Genomic DNA, 12,890 nt, shown 5'->3' on the forward strand with positions numbered 1-12,890 from the left:
GCTAACGTAAGGAGGTTCTCGGGCCAGGGCTCTGAGGATGAATCTGGGGGTCCCGAGCGCGCCGAGCGCGGACGCAGGAGAGGGCGTCGTCGCCGGGGGAGGGAAGCGGACGCCGCCGGCCCCTCAGCCGCTCCGCCGCGCGCCGGTCGGGAGGCCGGCCCGGCTCCCTCACGGCCCGCCCGCCCCTCACCCGCCCCGCCTCCTGCCCGGCCTCCCGCCCGCGGACCTGCCTATAGCTCCGCTCGGCCCGGCCGCTGCTCGGTTCCCGTTCCTCTTCCAGGAGCCGCGCGGCAGGTACGAGCTGGACCCGGAACTGCTGACGGTTCCCGGCGCTCGGGCGCATCTGCCCCCCGGGTCGCTCCCGCTCCCCGCCCCCCGGCCCCCGGCCCGGCCTCCGCAGCCGTCGGGTGGATGCGGAGCGGGTGCCCCGTCCGCAGTCAAGCGGGTGCAGCGGCTGAGGCGGGACGGGCGCCGCCCTCACAGCGGCGGGGGCCCGGCTGAGGACTGCGGGGCGCACGCTCGCGGCCTCTGGGTCTCGTTCACGCTCAGGACCGGGGCCGGTAGACGCCTCAGAGCTCGAGCTCGCAGCCGAGCGTGCAACCGAAAGTGACGGAGGACGGCCGAGTGTGCGCCCGACGGTCAGAAAGGCCCGCAGGGGCGGCAGGAGTCCGGGCGAGGGGTTAGGAGGGGCAGAGGCTGACGCCGGAGGGGCCGCCAGAGACAGAACGGCAGCCCGGAGGGGCGGGCAGGGGCTGAAGTAAGAAAGTGTAGTGGGGGAGTGCGGAGAGCGGGGGGTGGGGGGAGTGATGAGAGTGGCGGGGGTGCTCACGTGATCCAAATGGCCGTTGCTTGCCTGATCATTGGACTTAGGAAGGGACCGAGTGCCAAGAGCTAATGTAACGAGGTGTTGCCATACCTGTGAATCCTGGAGGCAAAACCTCTTGGTCATCTCTGCTCTTAACCTTCAAAACGGATTTTTTTTTTTAATTGAAGTACAGTTAATTTACAATATTAATTTTGGGTTCAACATGGTGAGTCAACATTTTTATAAATTATACGTCATTTAAGGTTATTCTCAAATACTGGCTGTATTCTCTGTGGTGTACAGTATATCCGTGTAACTTATTGATTTTATAAATAGTAGTTTGTATCTTAATCCCCTTGCCCCTGTCTTGCCCCTCCCCGCCTTCCCTCAACCTGCTGGTAACCGCTCATACCTGTGAGTCTGTTTCTGGGGGCGGGGGGGGGATACAATTTTTCTGAGAAAAAAAAATTAAAAAAAATTTTAATTTTAAATACAACTCCATTTAATTTTATTGATCTTAAGGCCCAGGTATTAAGATCATGGCATCTGGCCCCATCACTTCATGGGAAATAGATGGGGAAACTGGAAACAACGTCAAACTTTTTTGGGGGGCTCCAAAATCACTGCAGATGGTGATTGCAGCCATGAAATTAAAAGACGCTTACTCCTTGGAAGGAAAGTTATGACCAACCTAGATAGCATATTAAGAAACAGAGACATTACTTTGCCAACAAAGGTCCGTCTAGTCAAGGCTATGGTTTTTCCAGTGGTCGTGTATGGATGTGAGAGTTGGACTGTGAAGAAAGCTGAGCGCCAAAGAATTGATGCTTTTGAACTGTGTGTGGTGTTGGAGAAGACTCTTGAGAATCCCTTAGACTGCAAGGAGATCCAACCAGTCCATCCTAAAGCAGATCAGTCCTGGGTGTTCTTTGGAAGGAATGATGCTAAAGCTGAAACTCCAGTACTTTGGCCACCTCATGCAAAGACTCATTGGAAAAGACTCTGATGCTGGGAGGGATTGGGGGCAGGAGGAGAAGGGGACGACTGAGGATGAGATGGCTGGATGGCATCACCAACTCAATGCACATGAGTTTGGGTGAACTCCTGGAGTTGGTGATGGACAGGGAGGCTTGCCATGCTGCGATTCATGGGGTTGCAAAGAGTCGGACAGGACTGAGCGACTGAACTGAACCGAAGGCCCAGGTATTTTGTAGGAAGGGATGTGACCTAACAAGCCTGTCATGTCAGGATTAATGATATATCAATGATACGTTGACACCCTGTAATTAAAAAACAGGACTTCCTCTAAGTCAATAAGTAATTGCCTGCTTAAAATTGATGATCTGAAAACAAAACAAAACCTGTTGTTCTACTGGAAAGATGTAAAGTACATTCACAAAATGAATTAAGAGCTGGTTTTGCTTTCATTGGCATGGTTCTCTTCTGATAAATAGTGGATTAGCTTTTCTGGGAGGAGTCCAGGCTCACTATTCTGGTTACATTTTTAAGTCAATGCAATTCTTCTTTTTACCCATCCACAAGTTTCTGTTGTAGCTATAACTATATTGATATAATTTTGCATTCTTACTTATGCTAATTTTTCTTTACAGGTGAATTTTGGGGACACACAAACTTCTTTGAAGAACTTTGTACAGAATTGAAGGATGGCAGAAGCAGTGTTGATTGATCTCTTTGGTTTGAAACTGAACTCTCAGAAAAACTGTCATCAGGCATTATTAAAGACATTGAATGCGGTCCGATACCACGATGGTGCCAAGGCCAAGTTCTTTTGCATAATATGTTGTAGTAACATCAGCTGTGACCATAATTGTGAATTAGAAACAGGCAATGGGTTATCAGCTCTCTTGAGAGAATTTGAGATTGTTAGCAATCCCAGCATGGCTGCCTCTTTGTATACAATTAAACAAAAAGTTGATGAAAAAAATTTGAGTTGCATTAAGGTAATTGTGCCTGTGCACCGGAAGACATTAATGAAGGCTTTCATTGATCAACTCTTTACTGATGTTTACAATTTTGAGTTTGAAGATCTACAGATGACTTTGAAGGGAGGTCTTTTGAAACAGTCTACTGAAGTAAACATAATCACATCTCAAGAACTAGAAGCAATCCAGAATGAAATAGAAACATATTTGAGAAGTTTGCCAGCACTGAAGGGAGAATTAACCATTATCACATCTCCTTTGATCTCAGGTATGTTAAACACTATCAGTAGTTTTACTTGAATATGAAAAGCCAGTCTTTCTTTACAGGTTGTTCACTGCTTTTCCTTGTTTCTTTTGTAGACTGGTGTGAGATTATGTGTTCCTTAGCATCAGTTACAACATGGGAGTGTCATGGACGGCCTTATAGAGTCACGAGTGTGAAGGGATAGTCCCTTCAAATCTGCTCTAAATAAATTCGCTTTATGCAAATTTAGCTTTAAGACAAATCCCCCAGCCTTGGTTTTAAGTGAGATTTATGACCCTAAGCATTTCCTACTTAGAAATTCTGAAACCTTAACTCCGTAGTGCCTTCACAGAAGAGTGAAATTTAAAACAGTTGATCTCACTTATTAGTAAAAGGATATTTACTGTGAGCTATATGCTATTGGGATAACAAAAACTAATGGGGAAAAGATACCCTTTGAGGAACACTAATCCGACGGAGAAGGTAAAACAAACTCAAAACATTGTGTCATAAGAACAGATGAAGCTATAAAGAGCTGTAGAAATTAGAAGCTGGATAAACTAATGCAGGGTGAGATTATTAGGGAAAGTCTTAAGGAGAGACTGGGTTTGTAAGGCTTTATAGTCTTTTGTACAGCCTGGTTTTAATCTTCATTGTTTAATCTTCATTGTTTATCCTCAACAGATACGTTCATACATGGATTTACTACAAGAACAGGTGGGATATCTTACATACCAACTCTTAGCTCATTCAATCTCTTCAGTAGTTCCAAACGGAGAGATCCCAAGGCAGTTGTTCAAGAAAATCTGCGTAGGTTGGGGAAGGCTGCAGGATTTAATGCGAATAAATTTTACCAAATAAAGGTACAATTTTGTTTCATATTTTGGAAGATTTAAAGTATATTCTTGACTCTGCTAATGACTATATGGACTTTAAATAAGCTATTTAATATTTGCATCTAATGTTTTATCTAAAACTTAGGATAATGTTTGTGATTATTTTCCTTAGAGATACATATCATATTCTAAAGATCAATTCTATGATATAATACACACACACACACACACACACACACACACATCTGGAACTCCTTACATCTAAAAGTACAGTTGTTTTTTAGTCACTAAATTGTGTCCGATTCTTGTGACCCTGTGGACTGTAGCCCACCAGGCTCCTCTGTCTATGGGATTTCCCAGGCACGAATACTGGAGTGGGTTGCCATTTCCTTCTCCAGGGGATCTTCCCGACCTGAGTCTCCTGCATTGGTAGGTGAGGTTTTTTGTTTTCTTTTTTTTTTTTTTTTTTTTTTTTTACCACTGAACCATGAGGAAAGCCCCAGAGTATAATACCACTGCCTTTTTGATTTAGAGGTAAGTTTCCTGAATGGTGGGAGAGAAAAGCCATTGTTTTCTATATCAACACTAGGAGGAACTAGGGTAAAACTGATAATTGTTTCTTACAGAATTCTAGATTTCTCTGACTCTAGGAAAAGTAAAAATATTATTGATTTGGAAATTAAATTTCTTTCAGTCAATTAGTACTTTGTGGAAGGTACTGCTATTAGGTTTAGACCCTAATGCTGAGAAAGATTGAGGGCAGGAGGAGAAGAGGGTGACAGAGGATGAGATAGTTGGATGGCATCATCAACTCAATGGACATTAATTTGGGCAAATTCCAGGAGATAATGAAGGACAGAAAAGACTGGTATGCTGCCGTCCACGAAATCAAAGACAGTTGGACACAACTGAGCGACTGAACAACTATTGCAGTTAGAGATTTACCGATCTCTAGTGAGGGGTATTCATGATGGATGGACTATTTTGAATTTTTTAAAATTTATTTTTAATTGGGGGAGATCTCTTCAAGAAAATTAGAGATACCAAGGGAACATTTCATGCAAAGATGGGTTCGATAAATGACAGAAATGGTATGGACCTAACAGAAGCAGAAGATATTAAGAAGAGATGGCAAGAATACAGAGAAGAATTGTACAAAAAAGATCTTCATGACCCAGATAATCGTGATGGTGTGGTCACTCACCTAGAGCCAGACATCCTGGAATGTGAAGTCAAGTGGGCCTTAGAAAGCATCACTACGAACAAAGCTAGTGGAAGTGATGGAATTCCAGTTGAGCTATTTCAAATCCTGAAAGATGATGCTGTGAAAGTGCCGCACTCAATATGCCAGCAAATTTGGAAGACTCAGCAGTGGCCATAGGACTGGAAAAGGTCAGTTTTCATTCCAATCCCAAAGAAAGGCAATGCCAAAGAATGCTCAAACTACCACACAATTGCAGTCTTCTCACACGCTAGTAAAGTAATGCTCAAAATTCTCCAAGGCAGGCTTCAGCAATACGTGAACCGTGAACTTCCAGATGTGCAAGCTGGTTTTAGAAAAGGCAGAGGAACCAGAGATCAAATTGCTAACATCCGCTGGATCATCCAAAAAGCAAGAGAGTTCCAGAAAACATCTATTTCTGCTTTATTGACTATGCCAAAGCCTTGGACTATGTGGGTCACAATAAACTGTGGAAAATTCTTTAGGAGATAGGCATACCAGATCACCTGACCTGCCTCTTGAGAAACCTATATGCAGGTCAGGAAGCAACAGTTAGAACTGGACATGGAACAACAGACTGGTTCCAAATAGGAAAAGGAGTACGTCAAGGCTGTACACTGTCACCCTGCTTATTTAACTTCTATGCAGAGTACATCATGAGAAACACTGGGCTGGAAGAAGCACAAGCTGGAATCAAGATTGCTGGAAGAAATATCAATAACCTCAGATATGCAGATGACACCACCTTTATGGCAGAAAGTGAAGAGGAACTGAAGGGCCTCTTGATGAAAGTGAAAGAGGAGAGTGAAAACGTTGGCTTAAAGCTCAACATTCAGAAAATTAAGATCATGGCATCTGGTCCCATCAGTTCATGGGAAATAGATGGGGAAACGGTGGAAACAGTGTCAGACTTTATTTTTTTTGGCTCCAAAATTACTACAGATGGTTATTGCAGCCATGAAATTAAAAGATGCTTACTCCTTAAAAGGAAAACTATGACCAATCTAGACAGAATATTAAAAAGCAGAGACATTACTTTGCCAACAAATGTCCATCTAGTCAAGGCTATGGTTTTTCCAGTGATCATGTATGGATGTGAAAGTTGGACTGTGAAGAAAGCTGAGCGCCAAAGAATTAATGCTTTTGAACTGTGGTGTTGGAGAAGGCTCTTGAGAGTCCCTTGGACTGCAAGTAGATCCAACCAGTCCATCCTAAAGGAGATCAGTCCTGGGTGTTCTTTGGAAGGACTGATGCTGAGGCTTAAACTCCAATACTTTGGCCACCTCATGTGAAGAACTGACTCATTGGAAAAGATCCTGATGCTGGGAGGGATTGGGGGCAGGAGGAGAAGGGGACAACAGAGGATGAGATGGCTGGATGGCATCCCGACTCAATGCACATGAGTTTGGGTAAACTCTGGGAGTTGGTGATGGTCAGGGAGGCCTGGCGTGCTGCGATTCATGGGGTGGCAAAGAGTGGGACACGACTGAGCAACTGAACTGAATTGCTTTACAATGTTGTGTTGGTTTCTGCCGTACAACAATGTGAATCAGCCACAAGTATATATGTATCTCTTCCCTTTTGAACCTCCCATTGGCTATCTGTTTTACATATGGAAGTGTATATATGTCAATACTACTATCAACTGATCCTACCCTGACTTCCCTGCCCTCCTGCTGTGTCCACAAGTCTGTTCACTACGTCTGCATGTCTATTCCTGCACTGCAAATAGGTTCATCAGTACTATTTTGATTTTTTTTTAAATGTTGAAGTCTGTTTTCCTTTGAGAAAAATACGTAGAGATTACCATATCATAGAATTAAGTAAATTTGTTATTACATATATATGGACCTGATGTTATTAAGGAATGCTAGTAACCTTAAACTGGTTATATAATTTTGTACAAAATACACATTTTCAGAAAAGCTTATGGTATGAGAAATTCTATTTTAAAAACATTTTTATTTCACATCTTTGGTATTAGACTGATCATGCCAGTGACGTCTGGATTATGGGAAGGAAGGAGCCTGAATCTTATGATGGAATCACCACAAATCAAAGAGGAGTCACAATAGCAGCTCTTGGTGCTGACTGTATTCCAATAGTTTTTGCAGATCCTATCAAAAAAGCATGTGGGGTTGCTCACTCTGGTAAGTGTACTTATTTAAGCACCTAGGATTTTTACCAGTTTGGGGGGAAAGTTATAATTTCTCCCCAAATTTATAAAAGTTATAATTTCTTTCTGATGGACATTGTTTTTGTTCATTCTGTAAGTAATGGTCCGACTCTCTGTGACCTCACGGGCTGCAGCACTCCAGGCTTCCCTGTCCTTCACCATCTCCCAGACCTTGCTCAAACTCATGGCCATTAAGTCATGCCATTCAACCATCTCATCCTCTGTCATCCCCTTTTCCTGCCCTCAGTCTTTCCCAGCATTAATAGTTAATTACTACCCATGGTGATAAGTAAAGATAGAAGAGGGCTAGTAGAGGAGCAAATACAAGGAGTACTTATGTCAAATTATGTGACTCAGAATATAATCCTTAAAGAAAGCAGTTACCTAGGCTGATTCTTGGGAGATTTGTAGGATTTGGCTAGGTACCAATGTTTCTCAGCAGGAGTGTTATTAACATTTGGGGCAAGATAGTCTTACATTGCAGACTTAAGTTTGCTTGGCTTTCAGAATTCTTAATACCAGTTGTACTTTTTGTAATAACCAAAAAGAAAAGCCTCAATGCTTTTCAAAACATTCCCAGGGAGTTGTACTGAGTTGTATTGTCTCTGGTTTGAGAAGTCTACCCTTGAAGTCTAGGTATAGGGAATAGGAAGGTTAGACATGTCACAGAAGGTGTTTTTGAAAATGCAGCAGCAAGTGTAAAGATAAAAAACAAGATATGTTTGGAAAATTGCATTTAGTTTAACATGTTATAGTTGATTAGCTTTAACTATTCTCTGAAAATAAGAACAAAGAATTTTTAGGTGCTATGTTTGTTAAGGTTTTGGAATTTTGTTTGTTGGAAGTTTTTTAAAAATACTATTTAGATTATCCAGTGGTAATGAATCTATGTAAAATGAGTGATCTTTTATTATTGTCTGCTTGTAAATCTATGGCTACTTTGTTTGCATTTTAGACTATAGACAAATAAGAAAGTGGTTTTTTGTTTGTTTCTTTTGATCTAAATAAAGTAATGGAATTGAATGACTAGAAGTCAGGTTTACTATTTAACATTGTCAAAAGTTATTTAAAATATGAGTCTTAGTTCTTGGATATAAAATGTGAATATTATTTGTTACTTCCTGGGCTTTGAAACATTAAATTTAAAATTATGAAAGGTAAATGAAACAGTCTTGAAAAGGAACAAAGTTAGATGTCTCATACTTCTTGATTTCAAAACTTATTATAAAGCTACAGTAATCAAAACAGTATGTATGGTACTGGCATAAAGACAATAGAGCAATGGAATAGAACAGACATTCCAGAAACAAACCCTTGCATGAGGGTCAGATGATTTTTGACAAGGTACATAGACCATACAATGGGGAAAGGACAGTTTCTTTAACAAATGGTACTGGGGAAACTGGATAGGCATATGCAAAAGAACAATGTTGGACCCTTATGTCATATATAAAAACTAACTCAAAGTGGATCAAAGATCTAAATGTAAGAGCTAAAACTCTAAAAATTATAGAAGAAAGTATAAGTGTAAATCCTTGTGATCTTGGATGAGGCAATGGTTTCTTAGATATGATACCAAAAGCACAAGCAACAGAAGTAAAAATAGATAAGTTGGATTTTATCAAAAACAAAAATTTCGGTGCATCAAAGAAACACAGTCAACAAAGTAAAAAGTCAGCCCAACAGATTGAGAGTAAATATTTGCAGTTCATACATCTAATGAGGAGTTAATATTCAGAATACAAAAAGAATACCTACAGTTCAACAACAACAACAACAAAAATAAAAAGATTTGATTGAAAAATGGGTAAAGGACTTTAGTAGATCTTTCTCCAAAGATGATATGCAAATGGTCAGTAAACATGTGAAAAGATGCCCAACATCACTAATTTGGAAAAAGCAAATCAAAACCACAGGATATCACCTCACATCCATTAGAATGGCTGATATTTTTAAAAAATGAAAATAAGTTTTGGTGAAGAGAAATGGAAACCATGATGCACTATTGGTGGGAGTATAAAATGATGCAGCTGCCATGAAAAACAAGTGTGATGGTTCCTCAAAAAGTTTTAAATGGAATTCATATGATCCAACAGTTCCACTTCTGAACATATAGCCAAAGAATTAAAAGCAGGATGTCAATAGGATATTTACACACCCATGCTCAAAATGGAAATTATTCACAATAACTAAGAGGTGAAATGACCCTTAGGAAAAATACATAAACTGACCCTGCTCATTTTTAACTTAGATATAAATTAACCTAACTTAGATATAAATTAAGATAACATTTTGTTGTTTTGACTTTGCTTATCTCTGTTTTGTCCTATTTACTAGGTTGGAGAGGTACCTTGTTAGGTGTTGCTATGGCTACAGTGAACGCTATGAGAGCAGAATATGGCTGCAGTTTGGAAGACATTATTGTTGTATTGGGGCCTTCAGTCGGACCGTGCTGTTTTACTCTTCCAAGGGAATCAGCAAAGGCATTTCATAATCTTGATCCCGGATGTGTACGGCTGTTTGACTCACCAAATCCCTATGTTGACATCCGTAAAGCCACTAGGTGTGTTTGATTTCAGGCTTCCCTGGTGGTTTAGTGGTAAAGAACTTGCCTACCAATGCAGGAGATGTGGGTTTGATCCCTGGGTTGGGTAGACTCCCTGGAGAAGGAAATGGCAACCCACTCCAGTTTTTTTGCCTGGGAAATCTCATGGACAGAGGAGCCTGGCAGGCTGTAGTCCATGGGATCACAAAAGAGTCAGACAGGACTTAGCGATTAAACAACAATAATGATTGATTTCGGTCCGGAACTGTAATGGTGAAATCTACCATTTCCTGTTGTGTCCCTGTTCTGTAACTGAATGACAACTTGCATTATTCCAAGCAGATCTTTCCCAGAGTTCTTTTACACTAATATCAATGCTTTTTCCATATTGCTTTGTCTGTTGGTAAAGTAAACTTTCTGTCTTTGGAAAAATCTTTATCCTAAGGATTCTTCTAGAACGGGGAGGAATTCTACCACAGAATATTCAGGACCAGAACCAGGATCTCAACCTCTGTACGTCTTGTCATCCTGACAAGTTTTTTTCCCATGTCCGAGATGGCCCTAACTTTGGTACACAGATCGGCTTCATCTCAGTTAGAGAATGAGGTATAGTAGCTTCTCTCTCCCCGTTCCTCCTCCCTTCTCCTCCCTGCTTCCACCTTTCCCTCCCCTCATTTTGAAAAATAATTGTATTTAACTTCACTCCTTTATTCCTGTAGGAGGAATTAATTTTCTACTTTTTAGTGAAACAATAATGGTAGAGCAGTTCATTTTCAGTGACGTACTCTAATATAAAAGGGCAGTATAAGCATATATGAGGATAAAAGTAAAACAATTTTTCATTAAATCCTTTTTGTATGCCATTAACTCTCCTATATGCTCAACATCTTGTTTTTATCATAACGTCTTTATAATTTTAAAAATTCTTTTGAGTTTTAAGAAATCCTTGCTAAAAACCCTAAGTTCTAGAGTAATAATACATACACAGAGCAGCCTAGTTTTATAACCAAACTTCCAACTGGTTATCTGTAGCAGGAGTTGGTCAATTTTTTTAAAGGTCTAGATAGTACACATTTTAGGTGTTGTGAGACACATCGTCTCTATCTCAGCTATAAAAGTCTGCTTTTGTAGAGCAGAAGCAGAAATGAATGAATATGTCTGTATTTCAGTAAAATTCTGTTGACAGAAAAAACAGGTGAGGGGCCAGATTTGGTCCACAGGGCATAGTTTGCTGTCACTTGAGCTACAATCATAGAGCAGGATTGAGTGTAATTTCATTAAATTAGTATTTCTTAGAGATGGATTTTTTTGGTTATACAAAATTTTGTGACAGTGATATGGCACTGATTCTTTAGCATATATCTGAATTTCCTTAAGGTTATTTTAACTGAATATTGTTTTTAGTCTTTACAATGTCTTTAACTCTTTAATATACAAAAGTCTTTAATAAATTTAGTGATTCTTTTAATAGCACTACTAATGGTCTCATATTTGATTTCTATGTATTTTTACAGATACTTGACTGGATTTTTGCATAATTATTTCCTGCTTCCTTCCAAACCAACTATAAGAGAGAAATGTAGCTGTTTGATATACTTAAAACCAAAAGGATTACAATGAATAATTCAACTTTCAGATATACTTTCATTATTATCCAAAGCCAAATGATTAATTGATTTTAACAATAACTGACAGAAAATCAATATGATATAGTTTGTATGTTATACAGATAAGAATTATTCTTAACGTTTGTCCTCTGTATTTGTTACATACATCAGGAATAAGTCTACTCAGTTTAGTATTTATTGGGTAGCCTCTATTTGTCAAGAATTCTGTGAATCATAGATGAAATCAAGATGAGTAATACTTTTTTCCCTTTGAGTCTAATGCAGTGGAAGAGATAAACACTTCTAACACTTTAGTTTAATAGAAAAGTACAGGAGAAGGAGGATTAATTCTTTCTGGAACGCAGACTGGAGAAGGTATTGCAGAGAAAATGACTTGTCACATGGATCTGGAAGACGTATAGACTTTTGACAAATAAAGGACAACCATAACAGGTTAAGGGAATACCATAAACTAGGGCATGAAACTGAAAGTGTTCTAGAAAGAGGAGGGTGTGGGTAGGAGTTACTGGAAAAACAGGTTAGAAACCAATTAGGGTCTTGAAAGCTATGTCAAAGAATTTTGGAGTTAATTTTCCAGGCAAAGAGTAGGCATAGAAAGTAGGGGAGTGTTTTTATGTCCTTGGCATTATATTTAACACGATGGATTTGTGAGAGACTAAAGCAGAGAGATTAGTTAAGAGGCAGTCAGAATACTTTAAAAAAGAAATAATGAAGCCCGAATGCAGTGGAAATTAAAATTGAGATAAGAGTAAATGAAATAGTATGACATTTCAGAGACGGAATCTGCAGATCCTGTTCCTAGAGCATGGAGGTGAGAGGTGAGGACCAGTGGGGAAATCTCTGATTACTCCCCAGTCTCTGCTTGCTGACTACCTGGAGTGACAGTAAAGATGGGGAGGAGGTTTGGGACACGGGAGGAATAATGACTTTGACACACAGACTGAAGTGCTTCCAGATGGAAATGTGTGGTCAACAATTAGATACAGAGACCGGGAACCTGGGAAGGATCCATGAAGAAAGAGGGATTTGGGAGTTGGCTGCACGGAGATAGTGCCTGGGTCTACTGGAATATGCTGGGTCATCTTCACAGAAACAGAGTGAGAAAAAGGGAGGTCCAAGGATGAAACCTTACACACCTGCATTTGAAGAGCCAGAAACTGAACCAGTAAAAAAGATTAGAAAAAAAAAAATACAGTCATTTTGGGGAGAGACGCCAGCATAAATATGAGAGGTACTCAAAAAGAAATGTTCAGGGAGTTACCTGGTAGCATAGTGGTTAGGATTTGGTGTTTCCACTGCGGAAGCCTGAATTTGATCTCTGGCCAGGGGTGGGAGGGATCCTGCATGCCGCTGGTTGCAGCCAAAACACAAAAATAAATAAGAAACTAGTAGATTAGTAACTGTGTTGAGGCTGTTCGATGGGTCGTTGTGATGGATTTCAGTGCTTTGAGGAAGAGGATGCACCAGTGTCAGATACGACTTTGCTAGTAT

General features: G+C 40.3%; 1 protein-coding gene across 4 annotated transcripts; it reads left to right on the forward strand.

Annotated features, from left to right (window-relative positions):
* On the forward strand, nucleotides 1-12,589 carry LACC1 (laccase domain containing 1). Of its 4 annotated transcripts, none has more exons than XM_069601260.1 (7): nucleotides 1-294; nucleotides 2,416-3,016; nucleotides 3,677-3,855; nucleotides 7,035-7,200; nucleotides 9,564-9,789; nucleotides 10,217-10,377; nucleotides 11,286-12,589. In XM_069601260.1, the coding sequence occupies exons 2-6, from the start codon at nucleotides 2,470-2,472 to the stop codon at nucleotides 10,374-10,376; spliced, it is 1,278 nt and encodes a 425-aa protein (XP_069457361.1). In that variant the 5' UTR covers nucleotides 1-294; nucleotides 2,416-2,469; the 3' UTR covers nucleotide 10,377; nucleotides 11,286-12,589. The 4 variants fall into 4 exon arrangements, with proteins under 4 accessions (XP_069457361.1, XP_069457362.1, XP_069457364.1 ...); XM_069601261.1 differs by having other exon boundaries at nucleotides 229-638; XM_069601263.1 differs by having other exon boundaries at nucleotides 279-1,031.
* Nucleotides 12,590-12,890: the final 301 nt, after the last annotated feature.

The sequence above is a fragment of the Ovis canadensis genome, chromosome 10 (assembly GCF_042477335.2).
Source record: "Ovis canadensis isolate MfBH-ARS-UI-01 breed Bighorn chromosome 10, ARS-UI_OviCan_v2, whole genome shotgun sequence".
NCBI lineage: Eukaryota > Metazoa > Chordata > Mammalia > Artiodactyla > Bovidae > Ovis > Ovis canadensis.